This window comes from Lontra canadensis, unplaced genomic scaffold (genome assembly GCF_010015895.1).
Source record: "Lontra canadensis isolate GAN:19392208 unplaced genomic scaffold, GSC_riverotter_1.0 scaffold32, whole genome shotgun sequence".
NCBI lineage: Eukaryota > Metazoa > Chordata > Mammalia > Carnivora > Mustelidae > Lontra > Lontra canadensis.
The window spans coordinates 20,385,950-20,409,795 of record NW_022631026.1 but is presented as its reverse complement, the minus strand read 5'-3'; the positions used below and the strand labels follow the sequence as shown (position 1 = coordinate 20,409,795).

Here is a 23,846-nt window from a genome sequence, read left to right as displayed (position 1 = left end):
CTTGAGTCCATTAGTGATTAATTCAGAGTTCCATTTAGAGCCTGCTGATCCATATTTGGAGGAGGAGAACATTTTGTGGCAGCCGAGATGCAGCCACGATTCATCTGCGGGCAGCCCACCCACTCGGCGGCCTGGGAAGGCATGAAATCCAGGCCAGGCCCTCCCCACCGCACCCCTCCCCAGAAAGCTTTGGGGGGGCGGGGCCAGGAGACTCGCACCTGGCTGTGGGGCGGATCCTTTAGGGGTGCAGCAGCACAAACTGAAGAACTCAGTGTGGGGTTTGGCCCCCACGCTCTCTCAGGCCTTATGACCTTGGGCACAACTCTTACGCCCCCTGAGCCTCAGTTTACCCTTCTTTAGAAATGATCACCCCTGCACCCGTCCCTCAGGAATGTTGGAAAAATTGAGAAAATGTGCGTGAGTGCACCAGCACAGAGACCTGGTAAATGAGAGGAGGGGGTGGCCGTGGCCATCACCCTTTTCCCCCAGCAGAGCCTCCAACACGCCTCTTCTCTGGGCTCCGAGGAACGGAGCTTTGGTCTGCAGCTCTGGATTTAACACGTGCCACAGTGTAATCCGAAGCAAGTTATTTCTCCTCCTTGAGCCTCCGTTTCATCAGTGAAGGAGAGAGAGTGGCTCCTTCCTTGCAAGGCTCATGCAAGTTCCATGAAAAATGCCCACGAGCGCTGACGGCTCATGGCAGGCCACTCCCGGTGGGGAACCTCCAGTGGGGTCAAGGGAGCCCTCTGTTCTGGGCGCTGACCAAAACGGTGCAGGGGCTCAGAGAAGTCTTAAAAATTAGTACAGCTTACTGAAAGTCAGTCTGCTTTTTCTCTCCTCAGGCCAGCAATTCTAACGATGACAGTGATGAAACACTCCTTTTGGCTAGGGCTGGCTGCTTTGGCCACCCCATCTCACTGTCCCCTCCCCTCTTGGGCCACTGGACCCTCCAGGGATGCTGGCCTTCCTTTCCTGCTCTGTGCTCTGCAGTGCCCCCCACACTTGCCTGGAGAACGTTTCCCCTCATCTATTCTATATCCTGCTTTTCGGCTGCCTCCCGAACTCGCCAGAGCCGTCCCTGGTGATGAAGGTCCAGGGCCCCTGACAAGGCTGACAGAGCCTGTCCTTCATGAAGAGCCATGCGCCTTTCTGGCTCCTGTTTTCAGCCCTTCTCTTGGGTCAGCACAGAGTAAGAGATGGGGATTAGCTCCCTGTTGGGCAGAGTTAGGATTGGAGTCAAGGTATCTCTGGTCAGAGAGGTCAAGCAACTTGCCTCAGATCACACAGCTGGTGGGACAAGGATCATGGTCCATACGGGTACCCCTGACTGATCTGGCAGCATTCCAGCAGGAATCGGGGAACAGGCAGCATACTCAGCTGGGGGTCTTGAGCTCACGGAGTTAAGCGACTGGCCATTGCTGCCTGGAAGGCCTGAGGAGCCCAGTGGGAGCTGGAGCTGTGGAAGGTGGAGGGCTCATGCAGACACGGCCAACACCTGCCATGGCTGGAAGGGGTTGGGAGGGACGAATCCCCACCTGGCTCTGTCACCACCTCCAGTCTCCGGTGGGTGCCTCCCTTGGACCAAAGCCTACGGGAAGCGTCTGGACACCACAGGGCAACCATAGAGATGGGAGTGGGGCCTGGCCAGGAGGTGGGAAAACAGAACAGGAGCACGGACACAGTTGAAGCGCTTGTCACTCTCTCATGGCCGGGATCTAAAGGACGTTTTCCCAGTCAGTGAGCTGTGAAAGCATGAGAGGCTAGAATGGGAACAGATCATGGCTCTGAGCTCTTCTGGAGTTGGGCCTCCACGTACCATGATCAGGGCCCTGGCCGGGGACTCCCTCTCTATCTCCAAATCTCCACTTGTAAAATCACCCTCTGAATTCTTTGAGTCGCCTGTCCCTAACTTCCACCGATCAGATTCGTCTGGGTTCAGACACCAAACACGATGCCAGGGACAGTGAGGCGCTGTTAGTCACTCATCCCCAATTATGAATTAGCTTGGCCGGGGGCTTGCCTCCTGGCACTGAGCTGAGGTGAGAGGTTGGATGGTGGGGAGAAGAACAGGAAAGGAGGAGAGGGGAGAAGGTGAACTTGGAGTGTGAAGGACATGAGGGGAAGAAGAGAGGGTGGGCCCAGGGACCCAGGTCCGGTTAGAGGGCACCCCCCCACCCCTATCAAGGTCTAGGTCTGAGCTCCGAGAGTCTGGGCACTGGGTGCCTGAGCAGCAGGACAGGAACACAGACAGGGACATAGAGAGGCTCAGGGATTGGGAGAGGCAGGCACCATGCTGACGTTTCTACGCCTTGTCTTGTGTTTGTGAAGGGAGATTAGAGGCCCGGGGAGGGGGGGATCAGAACCCTGCTCAAGGTCTCAGAGCTACCAGGTGGCAGACTCAGGACTTGAACTAGGTCTGTCTGGCCCTAGAGACTGTTTTTCACCAGCCTGTGGTTAACCCCCCGGCATGCACACACACGCACAGTCACACACTCACATGCACACTCGCTCACATGCGCGCACACAGTCACACACATGCACACTCACTCACACGCACAGTCACACACACACACACACAGTCACAGGAAGGCCCTGCAGCCCTGTCACATCAAATCCCCACCACAGCCCTCGTTATTGCCCATTTTCTGGATGATGAAATTCAGGCTCAGGAATGAAGATCGCACAGCTCTGCTGCGGCACCACAGGGTCTGGGGTTCGGGCCACCATGTCTCCTCTCCACTGGCTGTCTCGGTCGCTAGTCCTAAATGACCCAGGAGCCTCGACAGGATGGGGCAGGAGGGCGGGAGGATGCGGCTTGTGCTCTCTTGGCCTGGGGGTCCTGCACTCTCCTCCCATCGGGCCACGTAGCCACCTCGCCCTCTGCCTGTCCCTCACAAGCAAAGCCTCCAGGCCAGTGTGGGCCTACAGCAGGGACACTGATCGTGGGGAGATGAGGCCGGAGGCTTAGTCCTGTGGTCTCTGGAGACCACCTGCGGGCTAGGGCGGCTGTGTGGTCCCCGGCTTCGGCTGCCCTGCCGGCTGGGCTCTAATCGGGGCTCAGCCACACCCACCGTGTGATGTCTTTTCTCCCGGACAAGGGCAGGGCTGGGCAGCTGGCCTGGGTGGCATGCTGGGTTCCTGAAGTCCCTGTTGGCTTCTCCATCTGTAAGTAAGGGACTGGACTGCGTGACCAGAGATGTCCCTTCCAGCTCTGACATTCTAGAACTAACACGTGTGTATTCTGTGCTACAGAGCACACTCACGTACCTTTCCTCACACTTGGCTCATCTTTGCACACCTCTCCCCCTCCCCACCCCCCCGCCACCCCAACGTGGGCCGGGCACACTGGATCCTCAAGGATGTTTCTAGAAGCGTGGACTGATGTCCAACTGCCTTTACTATGTCACTCAATCGTAAATCCCCTTCCTCCAGATAGGCCTGCAGGAGAGGGGCACGTGGTCCTCTGTCCCCAGCTCACTCCGCCTCTCTTCTTAGCATCCATGACACCTTCCTGAAGCTCTGTCCCCCTGGGAAGTACTACAAGGAGGCAACACTGACCACAGACCAGGTCAGCTCCCTGCCAGCCCTGAGGGTGAGTGCAGCATAGGGGAGGGGCTGGGCGTGCCACTGGGGTCCACGGAGGGGTGGAGGACCCTGGGGGAGGGGTGGGCATTGTGGCCCTGGGGGCGTCTGGTGGCAGGCTCTCCAGAGGGGCTGGTGGACCACCACGCAGGGCATGGTTTCCCAGCACTTCTCACATGCGTCTGGCCTCACTCTATCCTTACATCAGTCCCGGAGGCAGGACAGGTGTGACAACTGTCACCATTTCTCAGGTGAGGGACCGAAGTGCATGAAGACAATGCCACTTGCTCCAGGTCTCATTGGGGAAGGGGGTGAGTCTTGATGAGGCTCCAGGGCCTGTCTGTGATTCCCTCTTGAGCCTTATCTTAGGGCCCCCCTCCGTCAGCTTCCTGCTGGCCCTTTACTCGATCCCTCCCACCCAGAGGACCTGCACCGGCCAGCTCTCTCTGCTGTCCTTTACGCCGCAAGCTGGATAAGTGGGAAGGTCGGGATCCCCTGCAGAACAATTTGGGCCTTGGGGAAGCCAGGGTGTCATGCCAGTCCATCCGCCCATCCCCCTCCTCAGCCCTTTTCTGCTCAGGCGTCTTCAGTGAACTAGGGTTTTTCTAGAAGGACTGAGAACCTTCTCAGTTTCTTCCCTGAGAAGCCAGGAAAAGGACTTGGAGCCCAGTGACTGTTGTCCCAAGCTACCTCCTTCCATCTCCAGGTGTGACTACAAGAAAGAAGGACATGTGCATTTCTATCCTTGTCCCTCTCTTCCTCTCCCCCCAGTGGAGCCAATCCTCCCTGACCTGAGAGAGGTGGGCCAAATGTTCCTATCTTCTCCTGGATTTCCCCACTTTCCTGGGCCAAATCTCATAACCCTTATACCCAGTTTACATACACCCGCCCTGCCCTTGTCAGAGCAGAGTCCTTGTCCAAACCCACATCTCAGTCTCCCCACCTGTGAAATGGGTGGAATGGTGGGGGTGGCTGGGAGTTGTTTCCCTCTGCTCCCCAAGGCTCCCCAAGGTCCCCGAACTCTAAAGGCTGTGCTGACACAAGCTGTTAATGCTCCCCATTCCCAACTTTAAGTACCATCTTAAATTTTTGGTTCCTGATGTGAAAAGGCCCTGCCCTTCCCCCGAAGCACCTAGAAGAGCCCGAAGGTGCACCATAAAAGGGCTCCTTAATCACGTCTAAGATTTGTAATTAAAATGTGTCCAGCACTCAGAAGGACGTCAGGTTAACTAATCACGGTGGTGTCAGGCTTCCTGATGTTTCATTCTGATCTCAGAGGAATAATGGTTTGAATTTGTCATTGTGCAATGAGAGGCCATCCTCACTTCTGTCTGGAACAAGATGGGCCTGAGAGCTGTGGGCACCTCTTGGAAGAGGGCTAGGGGCTCGGGTGGGGCGGGTGGTGGGAGAGACCGTACAGGTGGAAGGAGCACGCATTCAGTGCGGGTTCTGCGGCCTCTCCGAAGTGACGGACCTTGTTCTGGGTAGAGAGAGAAAGAGCACAGAGCTAGGTACTTGAGATGGAGGCAGGAACAGAGAAGACAAAGGAATAGGAAAGGGTGCTGATTGGAAGGGGGACGGGGCAGCTGAGAGCTGGGGTCTCCGAGAGGAAAGGAACCCAGTACTCAAAAGGTGAGATAATTGGAGAATCTGCCTATGACAGACACAAAATGGGGAGCTTGTCCTCCTGGTACCCCCTGTTCTCATACACACCTTCACCCACACAGGCACACCTCCATCTCCCCACACCCCACACACGTGCTGCCTCAGTGGGGGCGGGGGGTGAGGTCGCTCAGAACTAGACTGTCCACGCAGGGCCGGGCTGAGGGGCAGCCTGAATGGGAAGCTTCTGCCCTCTGTTCTCCAGGTTGGGGACCGTGTCACTGGGCAGTCCCAGAGTATCCGAATGCGAAGCCTGGAAAGAGACCCGGAGGCCACCCAGCCTTATCACTGCCAAATGCTCTCTGCCCTGGTTTTACCCATTAGAGAACTGAAACCTGGAGAGGGAAGCACCTTGCTCAGGCTGGGTGACTGCAGAGCCTGGACCGGCTCTGACCCACTTCTAACCAGGGCCTCCACCTCTGATCAGGGCTTGGCTTGGTGCTGACGGTGTGCCTGGGGTGGCAAGGTGCCCTGGGGGCTCAAGGGGAGCACCTGGCAAAGACCCGCCCTGGAGGGCTGATGTGGAGAATGCTGGGGGACGCGTGGGCCAGCACCCTGCATAGCCCCAGAACAACCTGGTCCGGCCTGGGGTCTCTGTTCTGAGCTCCCAAGGAGCAACGCCTGGACCCAGAGGGCTGGGTCAGGGCCCAGCTCCATCACTCCACCTAGGACCTCTCCCTCTAAGCCTGAATCCCTGTCGGTAAGACATCGTGTTTGTCCTGTGCCATGTATCAGCATGTGCAGGGCTAAACCGTGGTCCTCTGCACCCGGGGAGGCGGGAGGGCAGTGGGCAGGGGTGCGGGCAGGGAGCACCAGCCTGGGCCACCTCTGCAGCCCTGGACCCCCAAGCTGGACAGTGGCTGGGAATGGAGACAGGGTCTTGGGACAAGCCTACTTTTAATATTACTTATTTCACCCTTCTAAGTGGCCTTTATTTTATTCTGTTGCGTGACTAGAAACCAGATCATTGTAGGAAAACACAGAAAAGCAAAAATACAATTAAAAACTGTCAGGAAGCCCACCTCAAGGGTCGATCATCATGATCAATTTGCCTTATTTCCCTCCTTAATTTTCTCTAAGCAGATACATAAGTGTTTATTAAGAGTTTCTTGGGATCACGTTGACTTTTTTGTATGTTGCTTCCTCCTCCCCCCACCCCCCTCCCCCACCCCGTTCCATTTTGGTTTCTTTGTTCCTTTTCTAACTGGTTCTGAATAGCCAGAACCATCTCATGAATTTAGGACACTAAGCCACTGCCACATCTAGAGAACGAGGGGACAGGACCTGTGGCCAGGAGCAGAAGGGCTGGGTTCGAACTCCCCTTGCTAGCCATACGATCTAAGGCAAGCCACGTCACAAGAGGAATGAATCATGAATCAGAGTGGAAGGAAGCAAATAGACACCAGGCAGAGAGGAAGGGGTGGGAGGGGAGCCGCAGGGCCTGTTTCCCTGCAGGTGTGAGGCCTAGTTCTAGGTGCTCCCAGGTGTGGCCCTGGGTCCAAGGATGCAAGTTTCTCAACATTACGAGGAAGAGAGCAGTGAGCACAAGCTCCCTATCACCGCTGGGCAGGAAACGGGCCGACAAGCATTTAGCTGGGATATTCTAGTGCACGCCTAGGTATGAACAAGAAACTGACCCCGTGTGTGGTGCCCTCTTCACTGCCTGAGCCAGTGGTTCTAGCCCTGCGACACGTTCTTACTCTTTTGTGTTGGTGACCACGGTACGTCTCAGACTTTGGACTTTTCATAGTCCAATATAATTTCCAAAATAAATTTTTTTTTATTTTTTTGAGGAAGAACTAGCTAGAGATGCCAACTTTCCTAATTTTGCCAAGTAAGGACATTTAAAAACGATGTGATCCACAATCACCACCATTTCATTTTTTAAAAATGTTCATTTTAGAGCAAAAAATACAAGAAGGAGCTAATCCCAGGCACAAGAACAGCTCTTTCCACATACATCTCTTCTTGTCATTTTTCTACTTTTGCCACCAGTCTATCAGGCACGTTGTCACGGGTCGTCCCTGGTCCTGAGACCAGCTTTGGAGGATTTAGATCTAGGACTAAATTTCCCTCCATGTCTTTCCAATCTTGGTCAGAGGGGGAAAATTGCTTCCCAAAATGATCGAGGAGAGGCTTGGTGGGGGATGGGGGCCTGAGCGTCCCTGTTGTGTCCTCTACCGGCCCAATGATGGGAGCTGCATGACTCACACTGCCCAGAACTCATCTCTGGAAAAAGCTGTGAGAATTGGGCCCCAGGGAGCTCCCGGTACGGCTACAAGTTGGCTCAGGGGGTTGAGTGGTCTGGGAAGAGAGTCCTGTTTTCTTAACTTGGATTCACTGGTGGAAAAATGGGTTGGTTAATATTGGGAAGGGTCTGTTGGTCAGCAGAGAGCAAGGAAGGAGAATGGCCTGGGCGGCCGAGGACAGTGGGAAAAACCAGATGACAGGGACACAGTGGTCCCTTCTCACTCAGAAATTTCTGTTTTTTCTTTGCGGCTTTCTTTGGTGTATTTAAAAACAATGTTTCTGTTCTTGTAAATAATGATCTTGCTTTCTGTAAACTTGGATGAGAAGTGGCGCAGTGTGACCTGGGTTTCTGGTTTCCAGGCCCAGGACGGCGGGTGGTAGGATCTGGGCAGATCCCAAGGTCTCAGCCTTTGGGATGGAGGCTCGAACAGCGCTGCTCTGGCCTCTCCCCAGTTCCCACTCCAGGGTTCCTGAGGGCAGGTGGTCTGTGCCCAGTCTGGCCTCCACTACCTTTCCCCCCAGCATCAACTCCGCAAGCACAGAGAGGTTTAGGAAACTGCCTGAGGTGTCAGGAGGCTCTGTGGGTGTGGTTCCAAGGTTTCAGCTCCACATCCTTGGTTTCTAGCCGTCCCCAGGTTTTCTGAACCTTTCTGATGCCTGCTGATAGGCTGGGCCTGGATCCTTAGACTAGCTGGCAAAGAACCCCTTCCCAAGGCTTTCCGCAAATCAGGAGTCCTCATGCTTATTCAGGCTTTCAAGAAATGACCAGCGTAGCAGAGGCAGGGAGGGGAACGTGGTTTTTTTTTTAATTTAAGATTTTTTCCTTTTTTTTTTAGTTTTTGAATCAAAATTATTTATGCATGCCAAGAGTCAAGTTGCCCTCTGGGGATCACCCTCAATTCCCTTCTCTGGAAAGAAACCATTTGAGGCTCTTAGCTGGTTCTTGGTTCTTGCCTTCATATCTCTGGAGAGTACTCTTTATGGCCCCTTCTTAATATCTCAACCTTTGACCTCCCCCTAGAGAAGAGGTTCAGCTCTTCCTTCCCCTACATGACTCCCCACATGACTCCCATCCCACAAGTCACTCCCATCCCCCACAACACCCCCAATGTAGCTATATAAGTATTTCGATTAGATCGGTATTCGATGTTTACGTGATAATAATTACATATGCTACTCGGAGCTGAGCCAGGAAATAGACTACGGTTACTTTTCTCTGTCTGCACGTTTTCTGTTGTCGCCTTTCCTGGATGTAATCGTTGTTTTTGCTTAAATTTCTGTGTACTTATCATTAAGCTGACACCAAACCTATCTACCGATCACCTAAAAATCTCCTCTAGTTAAAGGCTTTCAGAACAGAGACGCTTTCTGTACCTTCCACTTTCTTGAAGAAATTTCTCTTGGAGCCTTCGGAGCTGCTCTAGACAGGGACAGGTGGCCCCCCCCAAGCCTGGTCCTTGTTGTCCTAGACTCTGGTCGTGTCTCCCTTGGATTTTCCTTCCCTGTCTTCCTCTCTCTGCATAGCCCTTTGTTTTGGTGGCTCATCCTTTAGTAGCCTCCTGATAAAGGGCTCGCAGAGGTAAAGGTCTTGCCACCTTCCATACGCCTTACGTGGCTGATGATGTCTTTACTCTCCCCTTGCACTTGATGGAGAGTTTATGTGGAACTGACCTCTCAACTGGTTGTCATTTTCCCTGGCGTTGGGAAAGCAGCACTTAGGTGCATTTTAGCGTTCACTGTTGTTACTGAGAAGTCCAAAGCCTTTCTGTTTCCTGACCTTGTTTTGTAACTCGATTTTTTTTCTTTCTGGGAACTTGCGGGCTCTTCTCTTTGGCCTTGGGATTCTGAAATTCCCACCGATGCGAGGTGTTGTGGGTCCTTCTCCCCATGCACCGGGCACACAGAGGACCCGTTTGGTCTGGAAACTGTCATTCAGGACTAGGATGTTCCCATGGATTGTTTTCTTTGATAACTCTCCCCCTTGTGTCTTCTTTGTTCTCTCCTTCTGGAACTCTAATATCCTGCTGTTGTACATCAGGGATCGCCCTTTACTTTTTATCTCCTCTCTCATTTTTCATCTTCATCTCTTTGCTCCTCTTTCTGGGAGAGTTTCTCAACTTTATCTACGACCTTAATTTAGTTTTTCACTTCTGCCCTTATGCTTTTAATTTCCAAAGTCTCCTTCCCCCCTCCCCACCCCATTTTAAAATAGTATTTTCTTTTTCCTGGATGCAATGTCTTATCCGATTTTTTCTCCTTGGTGCCTCACCACCCCTCCACACCCCCAGCTTGCTTGCGTCTCCATCATCTGTGTCAGAGGCCTTCCCTGGCTATCTGGTAACCGTGGGCTTGTAGTGGAGAGTAGGGGTTGGTTGCTAGCGGGCTGTGTCAAAGCTGGAGTCCCTGGGTATGCTTTCGAATGGGAGTGCCCCCGGAGACAGCAGTGCGGGGTGACCATTTCTTGAGGTCTCCCGAGAGAGGAGGGCGGGAAAGTTCTGAAAGGAGGGCTGCTGGGGTCTCAGACTTCTGCTTAGCTATTTATTTAATCTCCAGTTTTCAACATGACTGGGCCCCCCAACCCCCACCCCCCACCACGCAGAAAGTCCCTCTTAGACTCTCCAGTGTACAACCTTCCAGTCTGGTACAGGAGCTGGGGAGGACCAGCCACCCAGCATCCAGCGGAGGGGACTAGAACTCCAAAGCTTTCAACACACTTTTAATGAGTCTTTTTCCGACCTCTGTGTATTTCCAGTGTTTCCAGGTGCTTCCAGTTCCAGAGCCTTTCAAGGACCCTGGGATGTAGGAAAGGCTGCTAACCGGCTTCTCTCACTGGGCGCTCAGGGTGGGGCCCTCTCCGGCCTGCCTGGTCAGTTACGGCTTCCTGTGTGTGTCAGAGCACTGCTGTTCTCTGCGTTCTCTCTGTTTTCCTGTGGGTGATGCCTCTAAAAACTCCCTTTCACTGGAGTTGTAGTGGGTGTCAGAGAGAGTGAAAATAGATGCAAGTGTTCAACCCGTCATCTTTACCCAGGAATAACACCTGCATTCCCGACGATCAGTAAAGCATTACGAAAACAGCCTCCCCTCCCGGTAGCTGTCTCAGAACATGCCACGCGCCGCAGCAGCTGCCCCCAGAACCGTCCCGCTCCCCGCTCCCCGCCTCGCGAATGCTCCTCTGGGTTGGTGTCCTCAGAACTCCTGGGTGGCTGATTCTCCTTCCTGTCCCCACCTCACCCTCCAGCTGAGCCAGGCGACTCTGGGAGCCCCACCCGCCCCAGGACCCCTGGCAAACGGCGCTGCTTGTCCAGTTGATTTCATTACCAAGGCGACATTCCCACAGCTGAGACACGTTTGCGGACTCAGCCTGATGAGCAGGGTTCTCACATCCGGTTCTCAGCTGTTTACCCTAGAAGTAGTTATTATTTCCCGTGCGTTGTGCACTGAGTGAGATCTCGGGGGCTTCCTTGCTAATGGAATTCTGCGTTAGGAACAAACAGGAGAATCACAAACCATGGGGGCTTGGCGGAGCTCAGATCCTTGACCCCCATGCCAAGTGCTCCGTCCCAGATGGGTACATCCAGGCTACCGGGGTGGGGGCAGACATGTAGTGCTACCTGGAGACACCCAGCCCAAGACACTTGGCCATCTCTGTCAGGGTCTCCTCCCCTCTTCTCAGGCTGTTGAATGACCACTGGGGTAGCCAGGCACGTCTAGGCACCCCTCCCTGGAAGGACCTCCCTAGAGCTGTCCTGCGGCTGGTCCAGGGCCAGGGATCGGCCCAGAAATGCCTGCAGGTCAACTCTCCCAGCAGCCTTGGCCAGCTGAGTTTTTGTCTGAATTGACGGCTGGGAGAGCAGAGGGTCAAGGAGGGGGGAGGCAATTCGTCCAGTGAAATCTCGGCTGCTATAAATGATCCTCTTGCTTCCTCTTTCAGAAGGCTGGAAGGGGGCCCAGAGGCCTGGGGGTTCCCGAACCCCTTTTCCATGGCAGATGGCATGCCTGGAGAGACTTGGCCTCTGCCCGTCCAGCCAAGAAGAGATGGGGACGGTGGGAAGGCAGTGCCTGGGAGCTGGGCGTCTTCCTGGTACATTTTTTAGATCAACTTTGTCAGCCCTTTGCATGGCTACCAGCTCAGGACCCCTCCCGAGGATGGACAGACCTTACAGCTGAAGAAACCGAGGCCCACAGACAGCACATGCGAGGTCGCAGGGCAGGTGGAGCCAAGGCTGGAACCCAGGTCTCCTGCTTCAGACTAGACCATTTCTGTGCTGTGCCTCTCGGTCTGAGCTCCTCCCAAGGAAGCTCCTGCTGAGGTTGGTTCCCTGGTGAGGAGCTCACCTGCTCGCTCCTAACCTTGACCTCAGGGTAGTCCTCTGAGCACAGGTACTCATCCAGAGGGCAGAGCCGGGAGCACAGAGGGGCAGGCTGCCTGCCAGAGGGGGTGTCTGATCATCCAGCCAGGACAGCTGGACCCAGGGGTAATCCCCAGGCTGCATTTAGGCCACTGCCCTGGGCCCTCCCTCCTGCTCTGCTGTTCCCCTGGCTTGCTAACAAAGGAAGTGGATTGGATGGTTACAGCAATTCTGCTTTCCAGCCCCAAACGTCTACTGCCCAGAGTGATGTGCTTCATGGTCATGAGCCCCTTTGCGTGTTCTCCTGCATATGATTCTCACAGTGGGTCCATAAAGCACAGAGGTACAGTCCCATTCTACAGATGAGGGAACTGAGTCTGTGGGAAGTTCAAAGCTCCACCCAAGACCACACAATCGCAAATATACATCTGTTCCTTCTTCTCCATCTTCTGGGGGCAGATGAAGTCAGGGTCCCCGAGCAGATCATCATGCATGTGTCTGGGCGCGTGCACGGCCGGAGGAGGAAGCAGCATGGGAAGGAGCTGGTGGCCTGAACGGTGGGTGACCGAGGGAGGAATGGCTTTTCCCATCATTAGCTACGATGCCCTCCCCAGCCCTCCTTGGAGACAGATCACACTGTGTGTTTCGTATACTGGGGAGGCCCGTACTGAGTCCCAGCTCATTTCTTCGGGGCCCCTCCCAGAACCCAGCATCTCAGGCTCCCGTGGCAGGCCTGGGAATTGCCTGAATCCCAAGTCCTCAAGCCCTGCCCCACCACCCTCACTGCCCAGACTCCAGAGCGGAACAAATACTCCACTGAGCTAGAAGAGAGAACAAAGGGGCAGCCCTGGCCTGCGAGCACCCCAGCCCAGCCTCCCAGGCTCCCACCCAGAAGCCCCACCGTCCAGGCCATGAGGTCACTCTGAGCCTTTCATCTCATAGGAGAGAAGGAAGCTGGATCCCAAGTCCCCCCTCCCAAAATAAATACTGCGTGCTGATCAGAGACCCAGCACCTCCCCAGAGAAGACCCAGGGCTGCAGGCTCGGCCACCGTGGTCCACTCCTGGGGTCCGCAAGGGAGAGCTCAGGCCAGCTGGGCCCCCTGCCCCACCCTCCCCGCCTGCCTGGACTCCGTGCTGTGCTAGGCACTGTGCCGGGAAGCCATGCACACATCCTCTCCTGGAATCCTCAGGGTAACTGGTGAGGAGGGAGTTCTTACCCTCACTTAGAGCTGGGAGGCTGAGGAGCAAAGGGTTTAAGCAACCCCAGTCACACAGCTGATGAAGGGCCGCAGTCTCCCCCACCCATCCCATCGCTGACTACCCCCCTCCTCTCCCGGGGAGGGTCCCGACTCCCGGAGGCAGAGTCAGAGCTGGGAGGGCAATTTGGCAGCTGGCTCTCTCCCTGCATTTTCAAGCATCATTAGATCTTTTTCTGACAACTTCATCAGTTAGCAGGGCTCAGAATTGGCAAAAATCCGTATTTAGACATTCAGCCAAAGAATTAAGAAGTGGCTGGTTTCAGAAAAAGCTCCATGATGTGGGAAGCCAGCTCTGCGGCGGGTGAGCAGTCAGCAAGAGAAAGCCTGCTCTGGCCCCCAGCGTGGGTCGTGGGGCTGACACCAGTGGCCTTGAGCACATGTCTTTGCCCACCTTGGGGCCTCAGGGTCCTTTATCTTCCAGATGGATGTGATCAGGCCTCGCACACAAGTGGTTAGGAAAGCCTGGAAGGTGGGGAAGGGTGCTTGGGGTTTTCCCTCTGCTGGCTGACTGGCCTTGGGTCAGCTTTGGCCTCAACTTTCTATGTGGACCCCAGGGCAAGGCATGGATGATGGGCGCTAAACAGGGGCCTGGGTGCGGGCGCTGCGGGGGTGTGGCCACGGGGAGCCCCGCCCCCAGTGTGTCCTGACGGGAGGTGCTGCAGAGCTGCCCTCCGTTCGCTGCCCCTGGTAGGGGCTCAGGGCTAGCACGCTCCACCGCTCATCCGGGTGAGTTTTGTTCAACCCCTCATCCTCGGGGGCAGCCCGGGGTAGGTGTTCTGTTTCCTGTGCACATCGCAAGTGGCCCCCTGCCCCGTCATGTGTCACATCTCACTGACCATGGGAAGAAGCTCCTGCTTGGTCCCCAGGTCAGACACACATCCAACCAGGCCTGTTGTCCCCAAGTCCTGCTCCCCTTGCCTCTAGCCACGCTTTTCACTTCTCCAAGGTATTTTTCATGCAGCCAAAGCCACTTGGGCCTTTAATTGGCTCTGGCCATGATTCATGATTTCTCCCTGACCTCCCAAGAGCAGATGTGTAACACTTGAGAGAATTGAGAGGCTTGGCATCGCGGAGCAGGCAGGCCTGGGTCTGAAGGCTTCAGCAAGTCGCCCAAACCCTCAGAGCCTTGGCTTCCTAACCTTCCTAACCTTTCAGATGGGAACGACAAGTCCCCTTCTCAGGGCCATCTCGGGATCCAGTGAGATGCGCATTCCAGCCCTCCCTAGGTAACAGACACATTATCTCACTGCCTGTCCCTGTGACTGGCACCTGGGAGTTGAGGCAGGAGTGGCCAGCCCCGCTGCCGGTGAGGGACAGAAACTCGGGGAGGTGGTGGGGCCATCTGGCAGCAGGCACAGCCGGTGGCAGGGCGAGGGCTGGGACTGGGTGCCATGCGGGCACTTGCCCCACTGGGCTCTCGGCCCCTGGGAACACTGTTCACCACATTGAGATTAGAAGCGAATCCAGATTTCCTTCCAGAGGTGGAATGTCCTTCCACCCTGCCGCAGAGGACACTGATGGGCCCATTTTCAAAGTGTGGCTTGTGCCCGAGTTCCCTGGCAGCACCCAAGGGAACAGGCTGTGGCGGGCTTGGGGACATGTTTGTCCGGCACCCGGGTCCCAGGCCTGTGTCATAGAGTCTAAGATAAACAAACCCCATCTCAGCTTTTCAAGAGTCCTGCTCCCAAGGGCCCTTCTCAGCCTGCTGGCTGGAGGCTTTATTTCACTCATGTCTTTTCTGATAACTCCATTTGTGCCCCCAGAGACCTCCAGCATGTTTAAAAATAGAAAAATAAACAACATTGTTCCTGAAATGCCCCCCCCCAACTTTGGGCCTCGTAACGAGGTGCTGGCTAGGCTGGCCGGGGCTCTGTTCCCAGGATTTTCGACCCTCCGCAGGCCTTGGGCCTGCTGCCGCCTCCACAGGGACAAGACGCCCCGTGACTCAGGAGGGCTTCCCAGCACCATACGCTGCAGCGTGGCTGCCGGTGTCGAGCAGCAGGCCCGGACCTGGAGGCCCCCGCAACTCCACACAGCTGGGGTCCGGGCACACTCACCCAGGCACAGAGGGCCAGGCCAGGCCCAGCCCAGGCCCAGCCACAGCCCCTAAGGAAGCCGCAGTCCCCTTTGACTGCCAGGATCTGGACCAGAACCCCCGGCCTCCGCCCGCAAATCTCCAGGCAGACAAGCTTGTTGTTCAAAGTCCTGAACAGGGGTTTGCTGTTTGTGGAAGACTTTGGTTTTCCCCACCTGATCAGTGGACCTAATGGGAGCAGCCATGGCTACCTTGGAGGGTTTTTATGATGACTGGATGAGAGGAGGGGACGTGAAGATGCTAGAATGGTCTGTAGAGGATCTCAGGCAGCCTTCATCAAGGAAGAGCTTCTGGAGAGAGGTTGTGGCTTTGCCCCTCTGCCCTCACCGTGGGGGCTCGGGGGTGGGGCAGCATCCCTGGATAGCCACCAGGCTGCTGGAGGGACCCCAAACCCTACCTTTGGGAAGTCAGCTAAGAAGTGGGTGTGTTCCCCCGAAGAAGGACTCAAGAGAACGTAGCCCTTTGTATGTATTTGCTAGCAGGAGGAGGAGGAATTGGAGCAATGGGAACAGGTTAAAATCCCTAAACAGACACCACTTTTGGAAGCCAGAGCACGCTCATTCAGAGAGCAAGCTGCTCGCCCCTGGAGGCATCCCAGAGCGAGCTGGCCGGTGCCATGCAGGAGGCATCAGGCTTCAGGTGGCGGTGGCCCACCTGCCCGGGGCATCAAAACAGAGATGGTTGATGTCCTTCCAACCCTGAATGTCCCTGCATCCAGAGCTCCAGCTAGGAGAGGGGTCACCCTCCTCTTTCTGCGTGAAGCCAGATGTCAGAGCAAAGTGCGGCCAGCGGGCAACCCAGGGTCGAGGGGAACGGAAAAGAATGAGTAGACCACAACAGCAGTTCTCAGGTGGCAAAGACTGGAGATGGCTGGAGGCACCTGTTCCTTGGCCCCTGTAGACCCAGAGCCCCTCCTTTGTCCAGCACCCTAGAAATGCCCCCATTTTCAGGAGGGCAGTCGAGGAGAACAGCTAGTGGGCAATTCTGGATCCGGGACCTGTCTGTCCCTCGTCTGCATGAACAGAGCCCTGCCTGGCTGGCTGCTGCTCTCCATTCTGGGCGGAAGGCCTCCAGGAATAGGGAGAATCCCCAAGGGGAGGGCAGGCTGCCCAACAGGGCCAGGCCTTTGAGGTGGTCCCACCTCTGTCTGCACGCACCCCCCTCCTCCGAGAGGCCTCTGAGCCAGCAGGAACCCTAAGGGGCAAGGGAGGTTGGGACCACTGTGGTGCTCTGCCTATCTTGCCTGCCAAGACAGTGGGGCAGTAGCTCAAGGAAGCCGACAACACTGTTACAATCCGGTCCAGTTACCAGGAGACACGCTCACTACCTGCTGGTGATCAGCCTGTGGCTTTATACTTTGGAACACATCTGGGGAGATGGAGACAGATGCCATGAGATGACCTGCAGCCTTCTTCCCTTGAACCCCATTCCCATCGGCGCCTGCTCTCTGGCTGGGCCGGAGAACGGTCACGAGGTCTGAGAGCTGAGTCCGGCTCCGACTGGGGCCCAGCCCTCCCGCTGCAGAGAAGGAGCCCGAAGAGAGAAGCACAAGTCCCCACTTTCCAACCCTCTGGGAAGGAGAGTTTGTGTGCACTCTTAGCGATATGTCTCGATAGCGCACTTTTCTTTTTTAAATCGCCTTTTATTTATTGTTAAGATGGTATGTCAGCATTCAAATACATTTTCTAAAAACGAATCCCTAGGCATCAGCCACTCTGATAGAAGTTGTCATGTCCGTTGTAACCTTCTCCCCCAACTGGGCACACTTGGTCTTACATCATTGTAGACACACACGGATACAATTTTATTGTGCTTTTTCTCCCATTAGGCGCAAATGTGCTTTTTCGGTGTTGTGACATAGTCCGTGTAATTATCATTTTAATGGTTGCATAATTGCATTGAGTTCCGATGTACTAAACCACCCTCTCATGGCAGGACATAACCATTGTTCCCAGTTTGGGATTTTTTTTTTTTTTTTTGCTACTATAAATAATTTTGCAATAAACATCCTCATGTATTATTTTATTCATTTTAGGAAATTATTTTCTTAGTTTAGATTTCCAGGTTCCCCTTGGAGGCATGAGAGAGATAGGGCCGTCCACTTTGGGAATTTGAACTATGCAGCCGTTAAGATGATAATTATACTGAGTATGTAGCAACACGGAAAAACATTTATGCCTCAAGGCGGCAAAAAGCACAAAATAAATGTAAAACCTGAGCTCTTAAATATCCCTAAGCCAAGCCAATGATAAAAGATAGAGCCCTCGAGACCTCTCTCCAGGTTGACATAAAGGTCACTTTGCATGAGGTTTGTCCATAGGCCTGTGTTGGGGTCCTATCCATTTTCTCCATCCTCGATGAGGGTACTGCAGTGTGAGCCCTCCCTTGGCATTTCCTGCTGAGGCCTGGCAGCCCTAGCTCCGGGGTCTCCTCCTGCTGTCCAGCTGCCGCCATCCTGAGGTCATGAGCTGTCACGGACCCAGACACAGAGCTCCACACGCCTGCCATTGCCACTGCCCCCCAGCCCCGGCCCCCAGTGCCAGGATCCCTAGGACATTTTCCACTCCTCCCCTTGCTCCTTCCTGAGCCGCCATCAGCACCTGTCATAGCATGTTTCTCGGAGCTCAGCCTGGACCCATCTGCTGGCCCAGGAGCCCGACACGTCTGTGCACATTTTTTCCCACGTGGATGAACCATCTTCCTGGGCCACGCTCCGCGGCGAGAGCTCAGGTTTGAGGATCAGACAGACCTGGGATCAAGCTGCCACTCTTCCTCTTTATTTGGTTAAGTTCTTTAACCTCTTAGTGCCTGGGTTCTGTTTGTCTGTGCAATGAACTGACTGATACCTGCGGTGGGGTTTTTGTAAGGAATAGAGGGGGTCACACGCGTCAACAAGAATGGCATAGCACGTGACATGCTGTAATTATTTAACGAGCACAGTTCCCCCCCTTGGGTCCAAGGGAACGTGGGGATGAGTCCATGGGCCTAGAGGTCTGGGTCCCTAGTAGGTGTTTAATGAATGTGTAAGTCATGACGAGTGGCTGCAGGCTGGGCCCTAGGCAGTGACAGTGTTCCCCTGACGGAGGGAAAGTGCAGGAAAGGAAGCTGGGGCCTTCAAGAGGCCAATAATCCAAAATATCGGGAACTGAAAGGACGCAGGACCTTCTAGAGGCTTTGGTTTGGACTCGGTGGTGTTTAAAGACTCACTGAGCATCGCAGAGGGAGCGTCACCGCTCCTGGGCTGGGGGGCGAGCCCCTTTCAGTTCCCATCGGTGCATGCAGAGGGAGGGACAGAATACAGCAACTGCTGTTGCTCAGATGTGTTGACAAAAGAGAAACTGTTGTCTTGAGGCAAAGATACACATCCTACCGAGTTCACAGGGGAAACACGTTCCCAGGATGCCCTGGGGTGACCCCGAACAGCTGCACAGCAGCCCCGACACTCGGGGAGCCCCTCCGGCTCACAGGCAGGAGGGCTGCACGTGAACAGCTGCCAGAGCCAGGGGGGCTGCGGGGCCGTGACAAGCAGGGGGCTCAGCTCTGGGCAGCTCCCGAAGCTGTCCCGTGGCTGGTCTGCCCCGGGGGACCTCATCGCGTCAGTCAGGCTTCCCGGCTTCCCTGCTTCGCACCTGCGGCCCTTCAAGGGCAGGTACAGACCGAGTTTTAAGAGATTTTTGTATTGGCTCTTTGGAACTTTGTTTGCATTTTCCACAGAAAAACGTATAAACTGTTGTTAGGTCCCTAGCCTGAGCCACAAGCTGACGCCACTCCGGGTGCAATGGCGTCAAAGTAGAGAAGAAGCGTGGGGAGTCCTAAGGATCTGGGGGGGCCTTCCTGCCCCGGGGAAAACCCCTGGCTGCCGGCCACCTTTCTCCAGTTTGTTGCTCCCTGAGAGAACACAGCCCCTCTCCCCCATTCTTCTGTTCTTTCTGGGGGGACGGGGGGGCTTGCGAAGGACAAGGAGGAAGGGCTCTGATGTCTCCCTTTGTCCCTTCTGCCCCCGACTCCTGCACATCTGCTTTACTTCCTATTTACCCAACAAAAAGCTTGACCTCTTCACCGATTTCCATAAAAACTCCACTTTGGCCAGGCACTGTATGGATTTGGGATGGCACAGCAGAAAGGGTAGCTAGGAGGGTCCTATCTTTGATCTTTCCTATTTGCTGCCTCTCCTCTCTCTCTTCCATCTGTCCCCTTCACTGTCCACAGCCTAGAGGGCCTCTTGGGGTGCCCACATCTCCCTCCTCCTTTCTCCATCCAGACCTCCCTGAACACAGGGGTCTTCCCGCTCACAGGACCCGCCTCCTGGATGGGAGAGACTCTAGGATCCGTAGCATTGTGTCTCCTCGTTATCTTCGTAACTCAAGAAAACAGCAAAGCTACGGGATTGAACTAGAGAGTCATTCGTTTGACACCCGTGCTTTATTTGGTGCTCTGGAAGAAGTGGTTTTCATCAGAAGGTCTAAGGCGGTAAATGGAAACATTTCCGAAATAAATCTGGCAGAAATTGGAAGAGGGGCAGGGGAGCAGTTGAAGGACACATTTGCAGGAAAGACAGTGTGTCACAGGTGGAATTGACCGTGTGTAGTGAGCTCTGACAAGGGAGGACCACGATGGGTCGTGGGGGATGGGACTTGCCTGCCTCTGCGGGAGCCTGGCCACAGCCTGAGGGATGGAGGGGGAGCGGAGGGAAGGGAGAGGGAGGAAAAAGAAGCATTGTGAGGTATCTGGGCAAAGCAAGTGTTTGCCAGTTGGGCGTTTGCCCTGTGCTGAGGCTGGAGGCTGCCTGTGCTGCCCACCATGTCTCCACACAAGCCCTCTCCCCATGCACGTCCTTGCTCCGGGTGGGATGCTGTGTGCTGGCGGGGATGCGGTGGGGGAGGGGCAGCATCTGCTATCATGCCGTTGATTAGCACTGTGACTTTGACCCGTCCCTTAGTCTAAGGATTGGCTACATGAAAGCCACCTGGGCAGCGTGATGAGATACAGGTTCTTGGGTCCTACCCTTACAGGAGCTGACTCACAAAGCCCATGATGGGGCTAACGGATACACATTTTGGTGAAAGGTCCCTGTGGGCTTCAGGCACAGAGCCAGTGGGGGTGTCAGTGTCTTGGTGAGCCTCTAGCCTCAACCCTCAAATGAGGTTATGCATCCACTGACGCTCAACGGGTCAAACCCCCTTCACACCCCTCTTCTCCCCTGACTGTTCTCCCTTGCGTCCTCCGGAGATTGCACACGGAGATGATGCCTCTGGCCACAGTCAGCAGTGACCCTGAGGATATGCTGGGTCTCAGACACCCCTTGGAGCCAGAACAAACATTTCCACTCTCCCCATCAGCAGGCAGGGTATACTCCCAGCAAACAGGTGAGCTCAGGTGACATCTTTGCCTGGGAGCTCAAAAGGGACAGCCCTGGGACTGCTGGTGATCCTGATGCAGGGGATGGAGAAGTTGGGGATAATACTAATGGCAGCTAGGGTTTACTGGGGGGCTGCCAGTAGCAGGTGTTTTGCAAATATGATCTCATTCGATCCCCATAAATCCCCATGAGCAGAATTACAATTTTGCCTATTCTACAGATGGGAGATAGAGGGATCCCATGGTCTGCCCGAGGTCACACAAATTTGTTTTTGTTGTTACTCTTGTTACCCAGGAAACTGAACGTGGTCTGCTGTGTGGTTAAGCACTCTGGAGTTGATCTCGAGCTGTTAAAAATGGGCTGTACGGGGGCGCCTGGGTGGCTCAGCGGGTTAAGCCTCTGCCTTTGGCTCAGGTCATGATCCCAGGGTCTGGGATCGAGCCCCGCATCGGACTCTCTGCTCAGCAGGGACCCTGCTTCCCCCTCTCTCTCTGCCTGCCTCTCTGCCTACTTGTCATCTCTGTCTGTCAAATTAAATAAATAAAATCTTTGAAAAAAATGGGCTGTGCAAATGGGAATAGACAGTAATTTATACACCAGCTGAGTTCGTCTCTCCTGTAATAGGTGTTGGTAAACCAGTGAGGGACAACTGGTCTTTTGGGCCCCCCCCCTTTTTAGTTTCTTCTTATTTTTCCTTTGTTGCTTGGGCAAGTTGCCCTTGAGCTTGTGTAAACCTCAAAAGCTGAGATACCAGAATCCTGGAGATGTCAAACACAATGATTCTACCGGCTTTTTAGAGTCTGTCTGACTCCAGAGCCTCTGCTCCTTCCACGCTCTATCTCGAACCTCTCAGCACACAAGACCAGACCCCTGGGCCACCCCCCCACCCCTAAACAATGCAGTCCCTTGAACTCCTCTGCACTAGCAGGAAGCTCTTCTGAAAGTTTCCTCAGGGCCGTTGCAGGTACCTGCAGGCCTGAAATCTGGGGAGAGACTGGACTAGTGGGTCTGAGCCAGGTTCAAGCCACGTGGTCCCATGGATGTTTAATAATATTTAACATTTTTACTGCCTTTCTCCCTATTTGTTCCATTAGCGATCTGCCTCCAGCTGCCGGCAGGACACATCTTCAGCCCGTCCCTGCCAACCCATCTGTCACTAGGAGACAGCTCCCATACGGGCCTCTCTGTTTTTAGACTTCAGGAAGGTTGAACATCTAAAACGCAGAGACTGTCCCTTTTTTATAAACAACTGGCCTGGCCAACTGAGGAGTGCATTCACCTAAGTGAATTTTTCATCCCTCACGCTCCCTGTCCCCAACTCCCCTTAAATGGAAATGTCAGGCTTCTCTCCACCTGCTGAAGATCATGCAGAGCAATCTGGCTTTGAGAGGTTTGAGGGTCCAGGTTAAGCCCCATTGTTGCTCTCTCCCACAGAACATTCTCATCTATCCTGCCAGAGGCCGGGCAGTCTGGAAAGCGGGGAAGGGTCTGGAGGCTACGTGGAGAAAGAAGGAAGGGGGAGCCGTGCTGCCTGGCCTTGTTTCCTCCTCCCCTCCCCAGAGCACCCCCGGAGTCCGACCACATCTTGTTCCCTGCCCGATCTGGACTTGGCTCCTGCCCTGTCTCTGTCTCCTGGATGGTTTTTGTTCCTGGGCCCTCTGTCTGTCCTTCCTCATGCAACACTACCCCTCCAAGCACTTGTCATTTGACTTTGCTTCGTTCTTGATTCAGACACCAGTTTCTACCCCACCTGTTCCTGAGGATAATTATTTAAGTGCCTTGGTTGAGTCCCATAAAGGACAGAGGTGGCATCTCCATTACTTGGTGGGGGGTGTCTAGGCACTTGTTCAGTGCCTGGTGAACAGTAACTCCCCTTATGCATTTGCTACAAGGACTTGAAGTTCAGGTTCATTAGTTTTATGCCCTGCATCTCTAGCTGAGAACTCATATCCTTCAGTTCCACTGGTTGGTTCTCTGAGCAACTGCCAAGTGTCAGGGACATGGAACTCGGGGTAATGCCTCAAACCCTGCTTGCTTTGTGTATGCAGAAATGTGAATTTGAAAATTTTTCTTGGAGTCAAGAGTAGCAGTGCAGATGATGCATTGAATTAGGAGTTTGCATTCTCCTTTCCTGGACTTTAGTTTTCTTTCTGTAAAATGGAGCAGTAATATCCATCCGACCATGCTCCGGCAAGATAGTCACAGCCCAAACCAATAGCTTGCACACAGTAGGTACTCACCCAAGCTGGGTTTGAGCTCTGACTGACCAACTTCAACTCAACACTGCCACCTTCTGGCAATTACTCTAGGGCTGAAGGGTGCAGGGGTTCAGACCTGGAAATAGGAATTCCTCCTGGGCAATGGTTCAAAGGAAGAGAAAACTTCCATGAAGGGACATCCAGCTGATCCATTCTCAGCCCAGCCCAGAAGCTCCACCCACCTGTGGCTTCCAACCACTGCCCCTTGGTGACAAATTCCTTCATGTCCTCAGGGGCCTCTTCCTGGGGCTAAGTAGCCTAGAAGCACAGGGTTAGAACGGGCTCCATCTGATAGACCTGGAATTCCTGACACCTTTTTCCTCTAGTGAACAACTCCCACCCTTGGGTGAAGGGCCTTTTTTTTTCCCACTTAAACTTTTCAGTCCTTTATTTTCTAATATAAACACTTAATGCTGTTAATTACCTTGTACACAATGTTTGCACTGAATATCTCAAATTTTGATATCTTGTGTTTTTATTTCCATTTGGATCAAATTATTTTCTCATTTCTTTTGTGACTTTTTTGACTTTGAGGGTCTTCAAGACACCTTCCTGTTACAGATTTCTAATTTAATTTTGTTGTGGTCAGAGAATATATTTTGTATGATTTAAATCTTTTAAAATGTATTGGACTTCCTTTACAACTTAAAATACAATCTATCTTGGTAAATGTGCCAAGTGCATCTGAGAAAAACATGTATACTACTGTGTATGGTGGTGAGCTCTCTAAAATATCAAGTAAGTCAAGTTGTTGATAGTCTTCTATTTCCTTAATGATTTTTTGGTCTATTGTTCTATCAATTGTTGACCAAAGAGTATTGAAATTTCTAGCTATCTATATGGATTTGTCTCATTGAAAAGGATTTAAAATGAGAAAAATGTCTTTTATATTTACTCACATATTTATCATTTCTGGCATTCTTCATTCCTTTGTGTAGATCCAAGTTTCCTTCTGGTATTTTCCTTCTTCCTGAAGGACTTCCTTTAATCTTTTTGTGGCTTTGGTCTGCAGATGAATTCTCTTAGCTTTT

The 23,846-nt window shown here is 53.8% G+C and overlaps 1 protein-coding gene across 1 annotated transcript in view; it reads left to right on the top strand.

The window, feature by feature from the left end:
* Positions 1-23,846, top strand: part of CIB4 (calcium and integrin binding family member 4) — a 52,353-nt gene that overhangs the window by 3,787 nt on the left and 24,720 nt on the right. The window contains exon 3 of the mRNA XM_032867033.1: positions 3,496-3,592. Coding sequence (XP_032722924.1) covers positions 3,496-3,592 — 97 coding nt within the window. The remainder of the gene's footprint in view (positions 1-3,495; positions 3,593-23,846) is intronic.